This window comes from Mauremys mutica, chromosome 4 (assembly GCF_020497125.1).
Source record: "Mauremys mutica isolate MM-2020 ecotype Southern chromosome 4, ASM2049712v1, whole genome shotgun sequence".
In the NCBI taxonomy this organism is placed as follows: domain Eukaryota; kingdom Metazoa; phylum Chordata; order Testudines; family Geoemydidae; genus Mauremys; species Mauremys mutica.
The window spans coordinates 129149162-129172394 of NC_059075.1; the positions used below are offsets into that span (position 1 = coordinate 129149162).

At 60.6% G+C, this 23233-nt stretch overlaps 1 protein-coding gene across 2 annotated transcripts in view; it reads left to right on the forward strand.

Moving 5' to 3' along the window:
* Positions 1-23233, forward strand: part of KIF21B (kinesin family member 21B) — a 79639-nt gene that overhangs the window by 49084 nt on the left and 7322 nt on the right. The window contains exons 12-34 of one of the 2 annotated variants that reach the window (XM_045014650.1): positions 153-228; positions 913-1012; positions 1470-1661; positions 2671-2870; positions 3016-3123; positions 4354-4422; positions 5137-5366; positions 5655-5802; positions 5939-6133; positions 8207-8308; positions 8643-8808; positions 9274-9334; positions 9803-9860; positions 10592-10797; positions 11312-11386; positions 12125-12238; positions 14049-14087; positions 16110-16246; positions 16746-16926; positions 17731-17895; positions 19165-19282; positions 20350-20520; positions 22042-22241. In XM_045014650.1, the coding sequence (XP_044870585.1) occupies positions 153-228; positions 913-1012; positions 1470-1661; positions 2671-2870; positions 3016-3123; positions 4354-4422; positions 5137-5366; positions 5655-5802; positions 5939-6133; positions 8207-8308; positions 8643-8808; positions 9274-9334; positions 9803-9860; positions 10592-10797; positions 11312-11386; positions 12125-12238; positions 14049-14087; positions 16110-16246; positions 16746-16926; positions 17731-17895; positions 19165-19282; positions 20350-20520; positions 22042-22241 (3111 nt within the window). The remainder of the gene's footprint in view (positions 1-152; positions 229-912; positions 1013-1469; positions 1662-2670; positions 2871-3015; positions 3124-4353; positions 4423-5136; positions 5367-5654; positions 5803-5938; positions 6134-8206; positions 8309-8642; positions 8809-9273; positions 9335-9802; positions 9861-10591; positions 10798-11311; positions 11387-12124; positions 12239-14048; positions 14088-16109; positions 16247-16745; positions 16927-17730; positions 17896-19164; positions 19283-20349; positions 20521-22041; positions 22242-23233) is intronic. The other variant, XM_045014651.1, reaches the window with a different exon arrangement.

Genomic DNA, 23233 nt, shown 5'->3' on the forward strand with positions numbered 1-23233 from the left:
CTGGTAACACTGCCTGGCCCATCTCTCTGGAGGGCAGTGAAGCTGGGTTCCTGAAGGGCTCTGAGATGGAGGGTGTTGGGGATGTTTGGTCTAAGGGGACTGTGTGCCGGGGCTCCCCTGTCACCGGGGCTCATCCCTTCTCTTCCTGGCAGCCCGGAGAAGGAGGCCTTTAAGAAGAGGCCAAAGCTGCAGCAGGAGAACGGGGAGGAGACGGACGAGAACGAGGAGGTGAGGGAGGCTTCCCCTGTGGAGTGGGGGGTGGGAGCCCGATCGCTAGCCAGAATGCCAACAGCCTTCTCTGTGCCTTGCCAGTGCTTGGGGCAGCTGCGTCTCGCTGTGCCCCTGGGATGTGGGGTAAAGCCCAGCCTGTCTGTGGGGGATGCAGGAGCTCTGGGGGGCAGGGGCAGGGTCCATGACCACCCCCCATAGGGCAGCCAGTCTGCTGCTGTTTGGCCCCGGTGGGAATGGGGGCAGGGCAAGGGCCGAGGATGGTGGGCAAGACAGTCCCCTCTGCCCCCTGGCAATGCCCTGTGCCATCTGACACACTAGCAACAGCAGGGCAACTAGCCACAGGCCTTTCCGCTCAGCTGGGCTTTGTCCCACGAACCGTGTCCCCTCTGCCCCAGCCGTCTCAGAGATTCTCATCAGGCCCTTCATTTTCAGCTGCCATTTTGGGTGGGGAGGAGCTCCCCAGACATGGCCCCCTCCCTTTGCACACAGGGATCAGCCCTGCCCCTGGCCTTGAGTCAAACGTCCTCTCTCCTGCCTCTGCCTGGCACTGGTTTCCAAGGCAATCGCTTTAATTCACCCACGTCTGGGGGTGGCGGATTGGGAGAGGCCTGAGCCCCTGGGATGATAGGAGAGGGGCTGAAGGCTCCTGATCTCTGCCCTAACCCTGTGTTTGTTTCCTAGGAGGAGGAGGAGCGGGAGGAGAGTGGCTGTGAGGATGAGGACGAGGATTCGGGCAGCGAGGAGAGCCTGGTGGACTCAGACTCCGATGCGGAGGAGAAGGGTAACTCGGAGGGCGCGGCACCCGGCTCTGTGCTCAGGCTGGGGCTGGGGACATCTGCAGTGACTCAGAGCTGTGCCCCTCTTGGGGAAGCGGCAGGGGGCTGCAGCGGGCCTGTAGGGTGAGCTGGGCAGGTCTTGGCTGGAGGTGCATGAGGTGCCAGTCAGGTGCTGAGGTGGGCTGGCTCAGCTGGTGCTCAGTGGCACAGGCCTGGCTGCCAAGCTCTGCCCCGTCCTCCTCAGCCCCCTGCATTCGCCTCCGGGGTCCCTGGCTGGGCTAAGACTGCAGGAGCGAGATGCCTGCCTCGTCTGCCTCCTTTCCTCTGCAATGCTAGAGTCCATAGGGGACCCGTGAGCCAGGCACTGCCCCTCCCCTCTCCAGGTCGGCCCAGGGCTGCCTGGCTCTCTCCTCCTGACCTCCCCAGGGCTGCCTGGCTAACTGACTCTCCCCCCACCTATAGTGGCAAATTTCCAGGCTGACCTGGCCGACCTGACCTGCGAGATCGAGATCAAGCAGAAGCTGATTGACGAGCTGGAGAACAGCCAGCGGCGCCTGCAGACGCTCAAGCACCAGTATGAGGAGAAGCTAATCCTGCTGCAGAACAAGATCCGTGACACCCAGCTGGAGAGGGACCGGGTGCTGCAGAACCTCAGTACGGGCAGTGCCCCCTCCACCCCCTGGCTCATCCCACCACACGGGCCCTCTGAGCCAGCGCTGGCAGGAGAACCCTGGGGTTCTCCCGGTGCCCAATGAGGCTGAAACTGGGCCACTGCCCCCTGCATTCCATGCCCCTCTTGCAGTCCCCAGCGATTACCGCTGGCTGCTCAGTGTCTGGCTTCCCAGCTCCTGGGATTGATCCCTCTCCATGGTCCCTGGCAGCTCAGCTGTGTGCCACTTGTCCTGCCTCTTGATCAGGGCTGGGCCTGGTGACTCCGTGAGCTCCCATCTGTGCAGCCCACTGGCCATGGAGAGTCTGTGGGTGTAGGGTTGTGGAAAATCCCTTCCCTCGGAGGAGATCCAAGCTCTGACACGCGTTAATGAGCTCTGCCCCCTTGCAAGACAGGCCCAGGCAAAGCCACCTGGCATCTGTGACCAAGCTCCCAGCTGCTCCCGACTTCTTCCCAGTGAGGAAACTGTGGCTCCCCAATGCAGGAGCAGCAGCGTAGCCTGCCCATGTGGAGAGCTCCATCTCCAGGGCTTTTCAGTCCTGGGCATCTTCCCCGAGGGGGGCAGCTGATGCTATAACTGAGACTTTAATGATTGAGACACCTGCTCCCAGCTGAGTCCCACCAAACTCATCTCAGCAGCATCCCCCTCTGGGGTGAACAGCAATGGCTGCCTGGAGGAGAACAGTGTACACCCAGTCCCTGGGGCGGCGCGGTCCCTGGCACTGCTCTGCTGCCAGGGTTATTGGTCTAAAATAGGCCCATGGTTCTGGCTTGCAGGCCATGACTGGTCCAGGCTACTCAGCCATTGAACGTCTCCTGAGCTGCTGGACCAGGCAGGCTTGTCCCTGGAGGCCAAGAATTTAATCTAACATGCCCCCACTGAGGGTGCTTTCCCTGGGGGCCTGGTGAGTCCAGGGGGCAGCTGGGTGGGATGGAATGTGAGGGGCTCGGCCTAGCCGGGTGTTCTGAGCATCTCTGCGCCACCCCCTCCAGGCACCATGGAATGCTACACGGAGGAGAAGGCCAACAAGATCAAGGCGGACTACGAGAAGCGGCTGAAGGAGATGAATCGGGACCTGCAGAAGCTGCAGGCGGCCCAGAAGGAACACGCTCGCCTGCTCAAGAACCAGTCGCGCTATGAGCGGGAGCTCAAGAAGCTGCAGGCTGAGGTGGCAGAGATGAAGAAGGCGAAGGTACCTGGCTGGGCAGAGGAGGAGGGGGCTGGAGGGGCAGGGCCCGCTTCTGCCAGCTCTTCACACTGGGGCAGGAGCGGTGGTTGGGCACAGCCCCTTGTTGCACGTTCCTTATGCTGGGTGTGGGCTGTTGTGGGGCCCACAGGTGGCACTGATGAAGCAGATGCGGGAGGAGCAACAGCGGAGGCGGCTGGTGGAGACCAAGCGGAACCGGGAGATCGCCCAGCTGAAGAAGGAGCAGCGCAGGCAGGAGGTGAGAACCCAGCGCCTCGCCAGGGCTCTGCAGACAGGGCAGCTCTGGCTGGGGCCTGCGCCCCTCACTCGGCTCTGAGCTCCCACACCAGCTGGCATGGGCGCAGTGGGGGGTGCGGGTTCTCCAAGGGGTCTGGGCCTTTCCTGGGGGAGATGCCCCAAGCCAGGCTCCTTGGGACCAGATGGGGAGGGTGCTGAAGAGCCCTCACTGATGCATGATGTCAGGTCCCCTCCCTGTGCACAGGTGAGCAGTTACCTGTGTGATCCAGCCTGCACCCAGAGCCCCTGACGCAGGGCAGGGCGGGGGCAGGAGAGACCCTGTGACAGGGCAGGGCTGAGACAGGGAGTGGGGCCATTCGAGGTGTGGGGGCAGCAGGGGAGCCCTGCAAAGCTGAGCTGAGCCGTGGGGATGGCTGAGCAAGGCGATGGGAAATCTGGAGCAAGCGCTGCACCAACAGAGGACCAGATTCCACACTCTATTACGCTTGTTGTAAATCTGGAGTAACTGCATTGACATTAGCGGAGTCGCTCCAGATTTACACTGCTTCTGCGGAGATGTGAATCCAACTGTCGCCTGCATCAAGAACATTCCATGTTCAGCCCTGCTCGACAGTGTGCTAGAGCTCTTCCGGGTGCCCGGCCGCTGGGATCAGTGCCTAGCCTGGCCTCCAGGCCCGCTCCTCTCAGAGCCCTTGATGGGCCACTGACCGGCCAAGGCCTGCAGGTTCTGTGAAGCCAGGAACGGGGCCAGCAGCATAGAACAGTGTAAAACCCTGCCTGATTGGAGAGCTGTGTGCTGGGGACTCCTCCCCCTCCTGAAAACGCAGCACGTCCCCTCCCGCAACCATGTGTCCATCTGTCTGTCCATTCCCTGAGATCAGCACCTGGTGGAGTGGCAGGTTCCTCCTTCCCCAGGTCAGAGGAGGTGATTGCTTCCTCTTGCATTTCTAGTTGTTCCTCAGGGCAGGTACAAGTGCCACAGTGCTGCCATCGGTTACAGCAGAATAAATCCCGATTAGCTCCAGTTGCTCCAGGTTTTACACCACTGCTGGTGAGATCAGAATCTGGCCCATGGCCTGCACTGAGACCCTCGGGCAAGGGGGTGGAGGAGCCCTGGGTCCCCTCCCCTTCCCCTATTCCTGCTATGGGTTCTGCCCCAGACCCTGGGTTCCTCTTTAGCGGCTCACGCCCACTCAGGACTCAACTGAGGCTCGGCTTCTCTCCCGCGCAGTTTCAGATCCGGGCGCTGGAGTCTCAGAAGCGGCAGCAGGAAATCGTGCTGCGAAGGAAAACCCAGGAGGTGAGTGCCAGCCCCTTGTGCCTGCAGGGGTCTGGAGAGCCGCTCACCGGGCCGTGACTGGGTGGGCGCTGAGGCCTGGCTCCTGGATTGGGCTGTTGGCAGGGCCCTGGGGCCTCTTCAGACGGAATAGTCCCCTCCGCCATCCCAGTGGGTCGTGCTCCGCCAGTGCTGGGTTGTTCCCAAGGCGCTGGCCCTGGGTGGGGTGGTTTACCCACAGAGCCTGGAGGTTTTATAGCCAGAAGTAACCAGTCAGGAGATGACAGTGATTGCGGGGGAGGAAATGCCTGCCTCTGGGGGCAGCTGATCTTCTGGGGTCAGGAAGGAGGTATTCTCTGCATGCCATATGGGACCGTGCACAACAGGCTGTGTCCCCCTCCCCCATTCCTGGGGCTGGATCCTGGCCCTTCTCTGATCCAGCCTCCTCTGGGTCCTGGCAGCTGAGTCGGTCACTAATTCCAGGCTGCCTCCTGCCCCAGCACCCATACAGCTCATGGGACGGTGCTTCGATCTCATCTCGAGATCTCCCCTCCTGATGCATTCTGGGAAACTGCTATCCAAGGGTACTGGGCCTACACCCAGCCCAGATAGGCTCAGTGCTCTTGAAAGGTGCTCAGCTGCTCCCAGACTCCCTTTCCAGCCTGAGAAGGGTTGGAGTCGCTCTGCCACTGGGATGTTCCCTAGGAGGCCCAGCCCTCAGGCACTGCTCTCACCCAGGTTTCTGCTCTGCGCCGCCTGGCCAAGCCCATGTCGGATCGGGTCTCTGGGAGGCTGAGTCAGAAGCCAGCCATGCTGGACTCGGGTGCGGAGGTGTCTGCCAGCACCACCTCCTCGGAACCAGAGTCCGGCTCCCGCTCGGTCTCCAGCATCGTGCGCCAGTGGAACCGGAAAATCGACCACTTCCTGGGAGACCCTTCGCCCTCCATGAATGGGGCTCGGCCCGTCAGGTCAGACCAACGCTTACAAATCCGTGTCCCCCGCGGCCTCGTTCCCTGCTTGGCCCTCAGGCCCTGGGCTCCTGGGTGTTAGCTGGGAGCAGAGTTCTGTAGGAACATGGGAAATGATCGCTCTGTCATCGTGGGCGACTCTGCCATGTGGTTTGACAAGTGGGACTCTCCACATTGGCTGAAGGCAGCCCCAATGTGTAAATTCCCCTCTGTCCTGAGCACTAGCGGGCGTGATGGCCGAGCGCCTGCCTGGTGGAAGACCCCTGACCACGTCCCATCTCACTGCAGGAAGAAGTTCCCAAAGAAGGGGATGAGCCAGACCTTCAGCAAGGCGGCCCGGCTCAAGTGGCAGTCACTGGAGCGGCGCATCTTCGACGTCGTCATGCAGAGGATGACCATTGTCAACCTGGAGGCGGACATGGAGCGGCTGATCAAGGTGAGGTGTCGGGGGCAATGGCCTGGTGGGTGTGGGGGTTGGGTGGCCTGAGCATGACCGAGGGCCAGGAGTGCTGGGAGGCTGCTGGCACCTGGACAGCGCTGGCTGAGGCGTTTCCTTCCCACTTGCCCCCCAGAAACGCGAGGAGCTGGCCCTGCTGCAGGAGGCGCTGCTGGGGAAGAGGGGAAAGCTGCAGGCGGAGAGCCCAGAGGAGCAGAAGGGCCTGCAGGAGCTGAACGAGGAGATCGAGGTGCTGACAGCCAACATCGACTACATCAATGACAGCATCGCCGACTGCCAGGCCACCATCATGCAGCTGGAGGAGACCAAGGTGCTGGGGGAGGGGGCCTGCCAGGGCAGGGTGCAGGGGGGTCTGTGTATGGGGAGTTGGTCTCACGGGGGAGGAATGGGGGGAGATCACCCCAGGGCATTGTGTGCTCTAAGGCAAACGGGGTACTCTGGGGGCTGGTTGATGGGGTGGGGGCTGGGCGTGAGCAAGAGGCTGCCTGGCTGGACTCTCCCTCTAGGCAGTTTAAGCATAAGGGGTGCAGGAGGCAGGTTTGCAGGGTCCTTGTTGCTTTCTAAGCCCCAACCTCTGGGCTGAAATGTTCTGTCGTGAGTCACGCAGGGAGTCAGGGCCGAGCTGGCTCCCTGCTCTTAGCCCCCAGAGCTCACCTCTCCCTACAGAAACTTCACAGAGCAGCTGTTGCAGTCTGGCTGCTTTCTCTGCTTGTGTTTGCTGATGACGGCTGTACGAGGCCCAGTTCAGCAGGTGCCTGAGCACTTGCGGGGCTAGTGCAATAGGCTACCATAGGCCCGTAGGCCCAAGCCAGGCTAACGGACATGGCTGTGGCTTGGCTTGGACCAGCGGAGGCCATGAATCAGCCCTCTTCAGCTGCACGGTCTGCATGGCCGGGGCCAGGATTTAGGAAGGCCCTTATATGTTGGTCCGTCAGGGTCTCCATCAGTGCTGGAAGGTTTATTTGTGGAAGGGACGGCTGCGAAGAGTATGATGTCCACTGCCAATCGCTAGGCCCAACAGCCCTGATGGGAGTACTGCACATGCTGGAGTCAGTGGAAGCCCTGTCCGTACCATGGGACAAATGTACCCGTGGTGTACCCAGCGCTGCGGGCAAGGCGTGGTCTAGCCGCGCTCAATCCTGTCTGTGTGCACAGAAAAATCCATGTCAGCACCAGGCTCCAGCCTGGGTCGCTGCCAGGCTCCAAACATGCTTAGAACATGGGCTTTCTCCATTCCCTGCATATACAGCAACACAGCCTCCTGTGAGAAACTGCCTCGACCAAGCCCAGTTCCACAGTAGCCTAGACCGAAGCTGAAAGCTGTTGTCAAACATTGAGTCTCTTTTCTGATGTCAAATTTTTGTAAAGAGGGGTGGGATTTTGACCAAAAAGGAAACTTTTTTGTTTTATCAAAAAGCCATTTTTAATCAAATATTTCCACAGAGAAACAATAGCCCTAACAATGTGGCCTTTCTCCCTGGCATCTGTAGGGTGTCTGTGCTGCAAGGAAAACCCCACAGCACAAGTCTCAGAGCCTGGATCCATTGCCTTGGGTTCGTGGGGCTACGGGGCTAAAAAGAAGAGTGTAGACATTCGCACAAGGGCTGGAGCCTGGGCTCTGTAACCTGGCCGGGTGAGGGTCTCGGAGCCCATGAGCGGGAATGTCTACACTGCTACTTTTAGCCCCGAAGCGCAAGCCCGAATCCTTCGGCCTGAGGCTCGCTGCTGTGGGTTTTTCTCTGCTGTGTGGATGCACCGTTAATGACGAGGGGTTTGACCCAGGTTAGCACAATGTAGCTCTCTGCTTCCCTCCTAGCGTCTGGAGGACGTAAACAGATTTATTGGTATATGTCTATGCTTAATCTGCTACAGCTGGAAGTCTTAGGTGTAGACACCCCCTGTCGGAGTAGGTAATCCACCTCCCAAGGAGGGGGCTGTTTAGTTCGGTCAGCAGAGCTACACTGGGGGAGGCAGGATTTTCACACTCTGGAGAGACATAGCTATGCTGGTGTAAGTTCCCAGTGTAAACCTGCCCTTGGTCTGCTCTGATCACCTGGCTAGCGAGCAGCTCCTGTTGTCCAGGCGATAGAAGCTCCTCTTCTTTAGATCCACAGTTGTGTGGTTCAGTCCCCATAGATGGCTCAATCAGGGGCCTGGTTCCAGGCATGCATCCAGTGCAAGTGCTCATGCACAGTATTGGCATGCAAGTTGTCTTCCCCGCTGCCTGCTTGCAGAGCGCCTGCGTCCCTGCCGGCGTCAGCCAGTCAAGGGAACCCCCCCAGTTATGTGGCACCGGCGTCTCTGCTGGCCCTCTGCTTTCTGCCCTTCACTGACCCCAGCACCATTCTAATTCCCCTCCCTCGGGGTCTCTCCTGCGCTGTAGGAGGAGCTGGACTCCACCGACACCTCTGTGGTGATCAGCTCCTGCTCCTTGGCCGAGGCGCGCCTCCTGCTGGACAACTTCCTCAAGGCATCCATCGATAAGGTCAGGCACGGGGCCTTCCGGTGGGGGTGCAGCTCTGGGGGTGGGTTGCAGAGCATGGGATCCCAGGAGGCCCCCTGTTGGGATGGGATCGCAATTGTTGCAGGTCAGGTTTGGAGTCGTGGCTATTTGGCTGGGCCTGGGGCATCCTTTGTGCGTGGGTGAGGGAGACTGAGAGCCTGGCCTGTGTGCTGCTGGACCCAGGGAGGGGAATGGGTTACAAGCAGAAGCTGAGTGAGGCTGGTGTGGAACCTGCAGCTGTGCCCAGGGACAGGGATTGAAGCCAGGAGCTGATTCCCCATCCCACCCACTGTCCCATCCTGCTCCCACCAAACAGGGGCTGCAGGTGGCTCAGAAAGAAGCCCAGATCCGCCTGCTAGAAGGGCGCCTGAGACAAACGGATGTGACCGGCTCCTCCCAGAACCATGTGATCCTGGATGCCCTGCGGGAGAAAGCGGAGTCCCACCCTGAGCTGCAGGCGCTTATCCACAACGTGCAGCAAGGTGGGTGCTGGGCTCTTCCCTTCTGGGGACCCCCGTGGGTACGGGGGATTGGCTGGCAAGGGAGCCGGCAGCGCTGATGTGGGGCCTGGGGCTGGCAGCAGTTGGGAAGGCTCAGGGTGTTTCTGTGCCCCTACAGATGGCACGTCTGCCCATTGGGACAGATGGATCCCACCCCAGGGCTCTTGGCATTGCTCTTACCCCATGGGCAGGAGTGATAGGCCTTCTTCTTCCAGACATTTCAGCCCACGTGGTCACAGCCTGTCCATCCGTGAGGATTCACTGATAACGCTTTGCTGGCATAGAGTTAATGATACGATAGCAGTGGTCTGGGGGGTCCCAAGTACCTAAAGGGCCACACGCTGATCGGCGACCGCCTGCTGGCTGACTCTGATCGGACCGGCCCAGTGTGGTGCCCTCCCACCCTCTGTTGCGTTGACACACCCTTGTTGGCTGTTCCTTGTGCAGAGAACGGTTATGCCAGCACGGACGAGGAGATCTCGGAGTTCAGCCTGGCCTCAGAGGGGAGGTGAGCGCACCAGGGAGCATGTAGTATCCCAGCCTCATGCACCCCCGAGCGGCGAGATCTATGGAGGAAGGGGGGCGCATCTCTGTGGCACTCATTGGCAAAGTAGACCCGTTAGAGCTTGGCAGCTAAATTCTCCAGGTTCTGTCTGCACTGAGCATGCTCCAGCCCCTCAGAGCTTCTATGTGTGACTCGACGGTGCACATGCTACCCACACATGAGAGCTATGGGTGGCCCCTGTGCTCCATCCCAGAAGCAGGGGCTGTACAAAACTGTCCCAGCAATCATTCCTCTTGAGGGCCGGGGCAAGATGGAGCTGGGAGGGAAGAGGGCCCTGAAAGGGACTGGGGGATGGGGCTGTACCTCGGGGAATGGGAGGAGGAGCCGTAGCTGGGCTGATGATAGGGTGTTATGGGGTGGGGGTGAAGCCTTAAGGGGGTCGGCTGTTTAACCCTTCTTTTTTCCCTACAGCTTCTCCCAGTCTTTCACCATGAAGGGCTCAGCCAGCCAGGATGACTTCAAGTTCAAGGTCAGTTCCCGCCTGCAGGCAGGGCCGTTTAACGTAGTCCAGATGGCTGTGGCTGGATGTGGGTGTGGGGTCCTCAGTCCATTGTACCCCCTCTCCCTTTGTGCTCACTGCAGGGTAGTGGCCCCTGGTGGGGGTCTTCTCCAGGGGTGGAATGCCTGAGGAGCTGGGTCTGGAACTGAAATAGCCCAGGGTCTGGTCTCCTGGTGACATCTGTGCCTGGCCTGTTACTTCGGCCCTATAAATGGCTCCTTGAGTTGTAGAGCCTACTTTAAACCCCCAAATGCCATATCATTGGGCTGTACTGGGCTTCCCTGAATCCAGGCAAGGTGCCCTGGTGCTGTCTAGCCCTCTTCTGGGAGCAAATAAAACCCATGTGATACCCTGGTGCTGTGCGCCCTTCCCAGCGGCTAATTGACTGGACCAGTCCCTCAATGTGCCAAATTCTCCTGAGAGAGCTGCTCCGGCACTCTGGGCCATACACATTCCAGCCTTGCATGGGGGGTACTTCCTGTTGCCCTCATTAATGAGCTCTTGAAACGTTAATGCCGGCAACCGGGGCCCAACTGAAAGGTTTCCCTAGATCTGCCACTGCTGAGTGCTTGGCCCCAGAGGCTTCTTGGAACTGAATGGCCAAGGGTCGCCAGCATCTCGGACTCGCACTGCGTGCTACCTTCGGGCAGTGAACTCCTCCCTTCTCAGCCCTGCCCTCCCCTCCCTGTGCCCTGCCATAGGGGGAACCCAAGCTGTCAGGCCAGATGAAGGCTGTGTCGGCTGAGTGCCTGGGACCCACGCTGGACATCTCCACCAAGAACATCACCAAGTCCTTGGTGTCCCTCATGGAGATCAAGGAAGATGGGATCGGCTTTTCCATCCGGGATTCCTACTACAAGGATAAGGTCTCCCGCACCATCAGCCTGCCCACCCGCGGCAGCACCTTGTAAGCCCTGGCAAGCGTGGGCCCCATGTGCTTACAGGCCCTTGGGGGGGGAAAGGTGGGCTGGGCCATCGTATTCTGCGCTTGGAGCCTTGAGTCTGGACTCCTCTCGGTCAACCCAGCCTGTCCCAGCATGCAGTGGTGGGGCCAGCTTGCTCTGCCATCTTGGATTGGCAATGTCCACAAACTGCCCGTCGGGGGGATGGGGCATGGGGAAGGAGACTGGATGCCCAAGAGCCCTCTTATCGAAGGCACGGAACTGCCTTCTCTGGCAACAGTCTCGATGATGAAGCCAACAGGACCTGCGCTCACAGCGCAAACCCTTAGCTGGGGCTGTTGACCTGGCCTTGGGCCCTGCCGGAGCCTGATCCAGCCCGCTGGGCCCTTGGCTCGGGAGGTGGATCTGCACGCTGCCCCAGAGCTCTCGGCTCGCTTGCTCTCGGGTAGGCCTGTTCGGTGCTGAAGGGCCCTGGCCCCAAGGAGGGGCGATTGCTGATCTGGTCTTGCTCTGTTCCAGCCCTAGGCAGTCCCGTTGCTCGGACACCTCACCTCTGACCCGGAGGAAATCCTATGACCGGGGGCAGCCCGCCAGGTGAGTGGGAAGAGGCTGGAGAGCACGTGGGCCTAGCTCCCCATCGGGGACTGGCCTGTGCACTCGGCTGTGCCCAGGCACGGCGCTGGGTGCTGGATCCAGCTGTTGGAAGGGATCTCAGGAGGTCATCTAGTCCAACCCCCTGCTCAAAGCAGGACCAATTCCCAACTAAATCATACCAGCCAGGGCTTTGTCAAGCTGGGCCTTAAAAACCTGTAAGGAAGGAGATTCCACCACCTCCCTAGGGAACCCATTCCAGTGCTTCACCACCCTCCTGGTGAAATGGTTTTTCCTAATATCCAACCTAGACCTCCCCCACTGCAACTTGAGACCATTGCTCCTTGTTCTGTCATGTGCCAAGCTCCATCCTCTTTGGAACCCCCCTGCAGGTAGTTGAAGGCTGTTATCAAATCCCTCCTCACTCTTCTCTTCTGCAGACTAAATAAGCCCAGTTCCCTCAGCCTCTCCTCATAAGTCATATGCCCCATAAGCCCCCTAATCATTTTTGTTGCCCTTCACTGGACTCTCTCTAATTTGTCCACATCCTTTCTGTAGTGGGGGGCCCAAAACTGGATGCAATTCTCCAGATGTGACCTCAGTGCCGAATAGAGGAGAATAATCACTTCACCATGGGCTGGCACTGCAGGCCTCCCTGTGCTGAGTGGAGGTCCGGGGCAGGGGGTAGGTCCCCAGACCAGGCTTGTGATCATGTGTCTCTTTCTCAACACCCCGGCTCAGGACTTCGGACGTTGGCTTCACGCCTCCCTCGTCCCCTCCCACCAGGCCACGCAACGACCGCAACGTCTTCTCCCGCCTCACCAGCAACCAGAGCCAGGGCTCCGCGCTGGACAAGTAAGAGCCTCGCAGGGCAAGGAGCGGGTGGGGGGTGAATCTCCAGGGAACCCAGCCCCAAGAGCAGTGAATGGCAGATGGTGACTCCCATGGCTGCCCCCAGGGTACCGTCCCTGCTCTGCCTCGGGCCCGGCAGTTCCAGCTGGAGTCAGCCCCAGGCTCCTGCCGGGCTTGTGAAGTGACCAGGGCGAAGGCAGAGAGCTGCAATACTGGTGCAGTAGAACTTCACATGGGGCAGCATCTCCCTGGGCAGGGGCCCTATGCCAGGCCTGTCTATAACCCCATTGATATGGGGGGCTCTTTGGCCCCCCTCTACTGGCTGGACCTTGTCTCAGGGCTGCCCCTGAGCTGCCAAGCCTGGGCCTTTAGCTCAGGCAGAAGCAGCTGCTGTTGAGAGCCTGGGGTGGCAGGTGCCCTCCCTGTAGATGATCCAGCTGGAGGCTCGTCGTTATGTTGCACTGCTAGAGCCCTCAGAATAGGCCCGAAGCGGTGCCCTGGCCTTTAGCGCTGTGTGTGCACACGTGGTGTTGCCTGGTCCCCTGCTGGGCCCGTGGGGATCCCCTGGGGGGCTGGGTCTGTCACAGGCCCCACTAGTGGCCCTGGGCTCTTCAGCTCCTGCTGGTAGCTCTGGAGGGCCCCGGTTCAGGCCCCGGTGTGTTGGCCAAGATGGCGGCCGTCACGCTGGCTGCCTGCAGAGGGGATTTTCACCCGCAGGGATGCTGCTGGGTGGGTTTGGCTGCAGTTATAAAGCGGGTGAGGTGGGCCCAGGGGGCTGTTAGCTGAGGACACTGAGCCACCGTCCTGTCCCCAGCGAAGTGTGGGGCTCGTCGGCGCTAGGCTTGGCAGGGGGCCCCAGGCAGTGGGGAAGCCATTTCCCAGCCGGCCTCACCCCTGGTTCTGTGGGGCACTGGCTGTGCCATCGCACCTGCCCCTTCTGGGCCCTGCTTTCTCTCCTGCTGTGCTCTGTGGGGAGACGCCGGGCGCTCGCAGGTCCCATCCCCCTCAGGAGGTGACATGGCTGCTCTGGGTGGGGTGAGCTTTCTGCCAGGGGCCTGTAGGTGCTCTGATTGCTCCTGGTGCCAGGGGCTGTGACCCTTTGGAGGTGGGGTGGGGGTGCTCTCCAGTGGCAGCCTGTGGTTTCTACGAGGAACAGGTCCCCCTTAGGACTGCCTTCGACAGTCACGGGCCAGCCCCTGCGTGGGGGCAAATTGGCCTAGCTGCGGCTTTGATTTACAGCCCCCAGGGCCTGGCCCTAGGAGAGCTGGTAGCAACCACCTCCCATCTGCCTCCCTGCAGAATCCCAGTTTGGAGGCGACGTTCTAACCAGGGGGCGCTGCCTGCAGCTCAGGAGCAGCCCCCGTCCCCATCCCACCTGCTAGCAGACCTCACGATAGCGCAGAGCCAGACCGTGTCAGAACGCCCCGGCCGTACCCCAAAACCAGAAGTGCTGAACCTGCGGGGCTAGGTTGGATGGCTGGTGGCAGTGATGGGACGGGGGGACCATGGGAAAATTTAAATGATGCAGGAATCCCCAGGTGAGGCCCTGGGCCTGCACTGTACTGGTCAGATTGGCTGATTGTAACAGTCCCTTCTGGCTGAATGACGCCAGTCCAGCCTGAAAGATCTTGTGTCCGAGCCACGTGTCCCTTCCTGCTCCTCTGCCCCTTTCCTCTCTGGTTTTCTGTGTCCGCTTCTCCCTCTCTACCCCGCTAGCTTGGATGTAATAACAACGCTCCACTCTCTGACTCCGCTGCTGCCTCTCTCATCCAGGATTTTTTCTCCCATAATCCTGCTAATTTTCTGTCCCTAGGTCTGACGACAGCGATTCCTCTGTCTCGGAGGTGCTGAGGTACATACAACTTTCTATTGATTAGAACTCTCCTGCTTCTCGCATTTCCCTCCCCCTGCCCTGCATGCTGAACCCATGCTGGCCAAACTCTGGGCCTTGCTTCTTTGCTAAATCTATTGGGACTCTGTCCTGGTGCTGCTCTTGCTCGCTGTGTGTCCCTCTTTCCTTCTCTCTGCTTCCCCGCATGGCCTTGGCATGCCGTGTCTGGCTGTGGAAGTCCCTTTCTGCCTCTGGTCTCCAGTGCCTTAAGGTCTGAGCCATCGTCTTGAAATGCAGTGCTGGGTGTTCAAGAGGATAGCGTACGGTGCTTTCAATGTATGGGGGCAGCTGCATGCTCTATTCTGCCTCCAGGGCAGGGCGGGTAGTGATGATATCTTGCGCTGTGTCTGGCCTAGCTGCAAGAGGCAGGGCAGGCCAGCTGTTGGAGCCGGTGGATGCTTGGAGGGTCCAGGCTATGACGCTTTGTCCTCTTCTCTTGCACCTTCAATTCAGACATCTCAAAGCACTTGACAAACGTGGCTTCAGCCTCCCAGCACCCATGGCGAGGCTGGTCAGGATTGTTATCCTTGTCTTGTGCCTCGGTTTCCCCATCTGCAAAGAGTAAACACTTGGGGTGCAGCCTCATGGCACCGAGGATCCTGTGGCTGCTGCTGAGGTCTGTGCAGCCTCCCACGTATATTAGAGCAGCCTTGGGGTTGTTCTAGCTCACTGCAACCTCCCAAGGGGCTGCTTGCCGGCTGTGCCACAGCCCAGAGTTCCCCTAATGGGGTGTACTAAGGCCCTGGCTCTGCCCCCAGCATGCCTGGGTTTGCAACACGAGCCACATAGAACCAATTACGCTAGCCCAAGGCAGTGTCTGTGCCAGGACAACTCTCCTTCCCCCATGCCCTGCACATCAAAAGGGCCAGGCTGGCAGAGGAGCATCTCCCCACTGGCCTTTGGGTGCCTATTTGAGACACCGTGGGCCTGACTCTGACACCCCTGAGCACCATCAGCTGGAGTAGTGGGTGCTCAGCACCCCTCAAAAAATCCATTCCAACCATGCCACAAATGTGCCGTGTGACCCTGGGCTAGCCCTTTCCCCTCCCCGTGCCTCAGTGTCCCCACCTGTAATCCAACCCTGCTGGGAGGAGGGGACGTGCTTAGAGATCCTGGCTGGGAAGCCGCATGGGGGATATTGACCCTCTCCATGATGGGCTCTTTCTTAAGGGATGTCGATTCTCATGTGCTCGGCGCTCTGGAACCTTTGCTCACAGCCCCATTGGCTGTTGCTGGGGCAAAGCCTAGAACTGGTTTGAGACACGATTGTCTCCTGGCCGGGGAGCCTGGGCTCCTGGGTTCTCTCCCTGTTCTGGGGGGGTCGAGAACTCCTGGGATCCGTTCCCAGCTCTGCCATTGATCCGCCACGTGACCTTTTAAAAACCCTTTCCCCATCTGCCAAACCGGGGTGAAGCTCATTGGGAAACCGGAGTGGGTCAGATGGAGAGAGGGCGCTTCCCCCCTCTGGCCACAGGGTGATGCCCTTATGCCCCACACAGCAGGGCTGGAGCAGGGCCCCGGTTTATTCAAGCCTGGAGGTTCTGTGGGTTGGGTCTGGAGCCAGCCTGCCCCTGCCAGTCTCTGACTCCATAGGAGATGAGGCAGCGCGTGCCATGCAGCAGCCTGGACTCCGTTTGCTTCGGGATCTTTCCAGGATGGAGCACAGGGGCCACCCGTAGCTCTCATGGGACACGGTAATCTGTGCCAGCAGCGAGATGGCCAGTGGGTGCAGCTAGTTTCCTTTCCAAGCCCCCACCCCCAGCCAAGGCAGAGTCTGCACAAGTCCCTGAGCCCTTAGCATCCCCCGGGGGGGGGCCTGTCTGGGGATCAGGCTGCCCGGTAGCCTCTGTCTGTGGTTTGCTTTGCTCCGGAGCCCCACTAGCAGTCCCTGGCAGCCTCGCGGGGCAGGATCTGGCTTTGTCCTGGGTCACCCAGCCGGCGCCCCCCTGCTGATGCCCTTTCTCTCTCTCTCTCCCACGGAAGGGGCCTCATTAACCCCGTGGGTGGTGCCAGGAGTGCCCGGACAGCCCCGCTGCAGTGCATCTCCGTGGCGGAGGGACACTCCAAGCCCGTTCTCTGCGTGGATGCCACCGACGAGCTGCTCTTCTCCGGATCCAAAGGTGCGCGCCTCGGGGGCGGGCTGGCTGCTGAGCTCTGGGTGTGACCGCTGGGGAGTGAGCCTGTTACCCCGGGGAGTGCCTGAGCCGCCCCGAACTGCAGGGACAGGACACGAGCCTCCTGCTCGGACAGCGCCGGCCTGCCTGAGAGCCCCAAGCCCCACAACGGGCCGGTGCAGTTCTGGGTCCCCCCAGCAGTGTCATGCTGCATGAGTCATTAGCTGTGTGGTGGCATCCATGAAGCGAGTTGTTGGGGCCTCTGCCCCGTCCCTAGTGGCTGGATGTTCACCTCGCACCTGACACTAATAGACCCTTCCCCCTATCAGCAGTTCCGGGATGCCAGGGGCTGGATGGGCCACGAGGACTGAGCTCCCCTCTCGCCCCTGGGACTCCTTGGAGCAGGGGGAGGCAGATTGGGGGGGGGGGGGGGCGGGACAGGGGGTTCCTCTACTGAGGACAGGAAGGGCTCCGCAGTCTCATGTGCTCCTGCCTCCTCCCGCAGACCGGAGCTGCAAAATGTGGAACCTGGTGACAGGCCAGGAAATCGCCTCGCTGAAGGGCCACCCCAACAATGTGGTGTCCATCAAGTACTGCAGCCACTCAGGATTGGTCTTCACCGTCTCCACATCCTACATCAAGGTGTGGGACATCCGGGACTCAGCCAAGTGTGTCCGCACCCTCACGTAGGTACCTGGTGCACTGAGGCTGCCCTGTGGGCCTGGCCAAGCTCGACACGCTGCTCTGCCAGCGTGCTGCACCCAGGGCAGGCGGACGGGCCGGTGTGCAGGGCTGAGTCTAGGAATGCTGCAATGCTGGTCGCTCTAGGCTGGCATGGCTCACAGAGGCTCTGTGGCTTGGTGCTCTGCTCTCAGGGCAGTTGCTCCTCTTGTCTGTTTCAGGGGGCACCCTACTGCCCACGATTGCTTAGATCAGGGATGGGTACTGACCCATCTGCAGCTGCCAGCACCGTTTCCAGACCCCAGCGAATCAGCCCCTCTCTCTGGTGCCCAGCCACAGACTGAGAGGCCTCTTTGCCTGCAGTCCCTCGCCAGGTCTAAAATCTGACTGGTGGGAACATGCCTGGAGTTGATGTTGACAGGCAGCCCAGGCAAGGGGTGGGGTTTGTGTCGCTCCACCCCGGGCATGGAGCGGGCACGCCTGCTGGTATTGGTCCGGCTGGCTGCTCGGCAAGACACCTACCTTGGGGACGCCCCCGAAAGCTGCTGCCTGGGTCACCCATGCTGTGCCATTGCTCCTGGCTTGAGGGGATGTGGGGCTGAGGGGGGGGTCTTATGCTGGCACCACTGGCACTGCATGTGGCCAGGAAGTGGTGTTGCTTCACCCTCTAGCTGGCTGAGGACAGACGCTCTCCAGCTTTCTAATCAGTCCACAATGGGCTAGATCTTCCATTCCACACAATGTAAATCCCCCCCCCCCCCCGAGGGTCTCTGCCTTGAGGCTCACCTGTTTCTGTCTCTTTGGCTTAGCTCTTCGGGTCAGGTGATCTCCGGGGACGCCTGTGCTGGGACCACGACCCGCACCATCACCAGTGTGCAAGGCGAGCACCAGATCAACCAGATCGCGCTCAACCCCTCCGGCACCATGCTCTACGCCGCTGCCGGGAACTCCGTCCGCATCTGGGAGCTCAACAGGTCCGGGCGGGGCTAGCTCGGGCCTCCAGGCGAGGGCAGCTCCTGTGGGGAGGGAGACGGGTGCTGCATAGGCAGAGGGAGCAGCCGTTCTGGGCTGGGTTGGGGCTGGAAGCTGTGTTATTGAGGCAGGGGCGGATTTGGACTGGCACCAGGGGAAGCTGCACTGGCACAAACCCCAGCGTGGAGCAGCTTAGCCTGTTTGCTCTCGGGCTTTGCACTACATCTGCCCCAGCAGCTGCTGATCAAGCCCAAGGGTGGCTGAAAGCAGGACCTAGTGCTCCTCTCTCAGCTGCAGCCCTTAGGGTAGGGCTGGGGAACCTTTTTTCTGTCACTGGCCATTGACCCACAGAAAAAAATCAATCACGGGCCACTCACTTTCCAGGGGGGCGCGGAGGCTTGGGGCTTCTCCTGCAGTGTGTGGCGGGAGAGGGTGTGACGCAGGAGGGATCTGGGTGGATTGACCTGGGAATGTCCTTTGGTTTTACTGGGACTCTCTGCATGGGGGATGGGAGAGCAGGGGGATGACTTTAGGTGAGGGACGAGCCAGTAACCTGAGCCAGGAAGGTGTGTGAGACTAGTCAACACTTTTGCCCAGGAAACTGGACAAAGGGAGAGGGGAAGAGCAGGAGGGGGAGAGAGCCTGCTGGAGGGGTTTTTGGTTTCAGTTTTGGGCTGGCTGGGAAGAGGCAGAGAACCCCAAGTCTGGGGTCTAAGATCCTTGCCCCCTAGAGGGTCCTGGCTGAGGGGTCCTGGTTGTACCTACAAGCCCTGATTGGGACTGTGTTCCCGTCGTCTAATAAACCTTCTGTTTTACTGGCTGGCTGAGATACCTGGTGAATCGCAGGAAGTGGGGGGTGCAGGGCCCTGACTCCCCCACACTCCATGACAGAGGGCGCAACGGGCCAGATGAAATTAAGCAATGGGCTGGATCCAGTCTGCGGGCCGTAGGTTTCCCCACCCCTGCCTTAGGGGCTCAGCAGACAAGCCGATCACCCCCTGACACTGCACCTGAGCCCATCTCCCCGCCCCTAGCCCAAGGCCACGATCATGGCCCATGGTGCTGAGGGATGTGGTATCCCTGAGATTGCTCCGTGCTTTGCGCCCCAGAGCCCGAGGTCCCCACTTCTGCTTGGGATGGTGGAGAGGAGTCTGGGGCTGGAAGGATCCCTGCTGGGAGCCTTGGAGACTGGGCCAGAGAAGGATCTGCAGGAACGAGCGCCTCCTGCTGAGCGCGCCCCAGACCCTTACACCCCCGGCTCCTGCTTGTAGGTTGCAGCCTATCGGGAAGCTGACCGGCCACATCGGACCTGTGATGTGTCTGACTGTGAACCAGACCGTGAGCAACCATGACCTGGTTGTCACCGGCTCCAAGGATCACTACGTCAAGGTACCCTGGGACCGACCCTCCCTCCCTCCCTCCCGCGCATGGGCAACACAAGGAGCCTTTGAGCCCAGGACCTGCTGCTTGTGCCAGCCCTCCCCACCCCCATGCATAGCCGCTCTCCTGTAGGTGCCAGCTACAGGGGCTCGCTGCTCACCAAAGGCTTGGCGAGGAGGGGATGCGCTGGGTGGGGTTGTCCAGAGCGCCCAGCGTTGGCCTAACTGTGCTCCCATGGGGGGGCGGGAGGGAGGCGTTCTGTTGATCTCAGAGGGAGGTCAGTGCTGAGCACATTTGCAAATGCCACCAGGGTCTGAGAAATGCCATGAGCCCCCCAGCGCTCGTGGCCTGAAGGACCTGTTGGCTTTGCAGCTGGCCAGCCTTCCTGTCCCCACACCTGCCAGGTGTCTCTGTGGGTCACGGGGAGCAGGGCCTGTGCATTGCCCCTAAGAGCACCCTGGAACTCAGATCCAGGAAATGCTGGAGGAGCTGCCATGTCTCAAAGTGCTGGGCTGCTCATCAGCCGTGGAGACCAGAATTCCTGGTGCTCGGCCCAGGCCTCCCCTCCGCACACCCCCACCACCTCCTGGTGCTTCACGCATGGAAGGTGGAACCGGCCTCCTCCTGCCCTCTCTGGCCTCTGCTGAACCTGCTGCCCAGGAGGCTATTTTGTCTTTGCAACGTGGCCCCCTGCCAGCCGGGCGCTGAGCTGCGCCCGCACATTGGCTGCCAAACCATTGGAGGAGGCAGAGATTTCCAGTCCCAGCTGGGCTGGGCTAGGTTCGAACCAGTGACCTGTATCTCAGCCCCGGTGCTGAGCCATCGTGTCCGCACATGGCCTCTGCCCAAGGATCCCGGCGTGGCGTAAGCAGGCAGAACCCTGCCGCCGCCAATCCATCCCTGTCTCATTTCTCTGGGCCCCGGCTCAGCATCCCAGCGGTAGCTGTGTGGTCGGACGCTCTCGCCGCCTACCTGCCTTGCTGAAAGGGCTGTTGCTGGCCAGATGACCCGAGAGCGGCTGGTCTCCTTTGCCACCGGGGTTCACCGCGGCTGCCCTCCGGGCTGTTGCCTTGCAGATGTTTGAGATCGCAGACAGCGTGGTGGGGAACGTCGTCCCCACCCATAACTTCGAGCCCCCGCACTACGACGGCATCGAGTGTCTGGCCATCCAGGGCGACGTGCTCTTCAGCGGCTCCAGGGACAACGGGATCAAGAAGTGGGACCTGGAGCAGCAGGAGCTCCTCCAGGTACGGAGGGGGATGAGCAGGAAGGCCCTGCTGCTGGGCGGGGGGCAGAGAGATGGGCCTAGACCCACAGCGTGCCGTTTCGAGGGCTGGTGCCAGGGTCTGGAGCAAGGATGTAGAACCTGCTGTAGAGTCACTGTACAGTCTGGAGCGTGTGCCCACCGTCCTGGGGGCAGAGGATCAGACGGCAGACACAGGGACCCCATCCCTACGTTGCACATGGGGCCTCTAGGCAATGGAAGATCCCCAGGGGTTGCAAACCACAGTGGCTGGCAGGGTGGGTCCCGAAGGCAGTTTACAGCCATGGGCAATGCACGGTAGCCATTCTATATGGCTGGGCCCCACCTGCTGCGGCTAAAGGGCTCAGTGGCCTATGGGGAAGGGGGACAGGTTGGTCTGGGGGTAGATGGTGCTCAGCGTTGTCCCTATTTCTGACCCCGGTGAGTGTGGCTGTCTGGTCTCCGGGCCCCACACGCCTCAGTGTCTGGCTCTCCAGTTCAGTGGTGGCGCGCAGCAGTGTGGGGACGGCCTCCGGTGGGTCTGGGATAGAGCAGCAGCCAAAGGGGGCGTGCAGGCCGGTGCTGGGAGGCAGGAGGTCTGGCTCTGCCATGAGACTTGGCTCATACTTTCAGAGTCGTCTTAATTTTTTTTTTTTGTGGGGTGCCCTCTATTTTGGAGAACCTACTGTGTGTCCGCCCGGGTTGTTCAGAGGAGCTGGGCACTGTGGGAGTCAAGGGGAGCGGTGGGGGCTCCGCCCCTCTGAAAATGGGGCGGTCGGGGTGTCCCCCAAAATGGAGCTTCCCAGAGCTAGTCGCCATTTGTGGCTGTGTGACCACTGGCTCTCCCGCACAGTCTCTCCTCTATGAAATGGGGCTAATGCCCATTTTTCTTCCCACTGGAGCGCTGAGGATTGATGGCAGACAAATACTTAGAGAGACGGGGTGCGGGGTAGGGAGGGGAAATCTCTTTGATTGGATCAGCTTCTGTGGGTGGAAGGGACAAGTTTTCAAGCCCCACCTCGGAAGAAGAGCTCTGAGTTTGCAGACTTGTCCCTTCCCCCCACAGAAATTGGTCCAGTCAAAGGGATTCTCTCCCCCATCTTGTGTGTCTCGTATCCGGGTTGCCATCACAGCTTGAATTGATCGGAGCTTGGAGATCCCCTGGCCAATCCCAGTGACCAATTGTCTCCTGGGGCGGAGCCCTCTTCTCTCCTGCTGAGCTGCTTCTGTAGCTCACCAGAGTCCCGTTGTCTTGAATTCAAATCCTCGGCTGCTGCTTGATGAGAAATTGAGTGGAGCTTAAATTCCAGCTCTCGGCCACTGTACAGATGTGGGGGGTTTGCATCAGCCCATTACAGGCCCAGCAGCCAGCTGCAAACCCAGCATCTGGCTCTGGCTGCTGGCCTGGCCCTGCCCCGGAGCTCAGGGGGCGGTTTGGGTCTTGATGGCCCAGGCTGGCAGCGTGGATTGTGTTCTGTTGCCCCGAGGGCGCTCACTGGCTCTGCCCTGTCTCTGTGCCTGCCAGCAAATCCCCAACGCGCACAAGGACTGGGTCTGCGCCCTGGCCTTCGTCCCCGGCCGCCCCATGCTGCTGAGCGCCTGCCGCGGGGGCATGGTGAAGGTCTGGAATGTGGAGAACTTCACGCCCGTTGGGGAGATCAAGGGCCACGACAGCCCCATCAATGCCATCTGCACCAATTCCAAGCACATATTCACTGCTTCCAGGTGAGGGCTGTTGGCGGGGCTAGGCCCCTGCGGCGTGGGGGAGGGAGGTCTGACCCCCAACTCACCCCAGTGCAGCAGAGCCACAGGAGCTCTCCAAACCCGCTGTTGCTCCCGCCATGTGGCAGGGCCTGGAATGGCACAGGGAGCAAGGGACGGGAACAGCACCGGAGCTGGGCTGCAGACGGTTTGGTGTGGGGCAGCAGTCGGCTGCAGGGCCCCCAACCCCATCTAGCCTCTCACCTCCTCCATCTCTCAGCCATTGTTAGCCTGCCCCACAGCAAGGCTTCTGTACCCCATCCTGTGATGCCGAGTGCTGGTCCTGACCTGCCCTGCCATGCTTTTGGGATGCTCTTGCCAGCTCCGTCAATGTGCCGGGACTAACCAGACCTGGGGCAGCTGGCCCTGCCGCCCTCAGCACAGAGAACAGGCTTCCTACCTGCCGGGCACCAGCTCCTCCTCGAGGGCACCTTGTGCATCTCCAATGAGAGCGCCACGGCCCCCTCCCTCTGCTCCCTGGCCCCCAGAGAGGGTCCCTGGGCTCACGCCCGCCCCCTGCAATGTCGCTGGCACCGCCTCTGATCTCCTCTTTTCCGACCATGTCCCTTTTCTCCTTTCCTTTCTCTTCCTCTCTTCCCCACTCTGTTTCTCTCTGTGCCGCAGTGACTGCCGGGTAAAGCTATGGACTTACGTGCCTGGGCTCACCCCCTGCCTTCCTCGCCGCGTCCTTGCCATAAAGGGGCGTGCCACTAGCCTGCCTTGACCCTCCTCCTGCTCTCTCTGGCTCTCACCCCCTCTCCGGCTCTCTCTCCTTTTCTCTCTCTGTCTCTTCTCTCTCCGCTCTGGTCTCAGCTGCTTCTTAACGGTATGAGATTCTTTTGGATTTTCCCCCCCATGTAGAGCTCTTTGCAAGAGGAGACCGTCCTCTTGGCCCCTCCCTGCCCCCCAGGTTGCTCTGTGCCTTTGCCTTGGGGCGGGCTGCCTGCCCCCTTGTA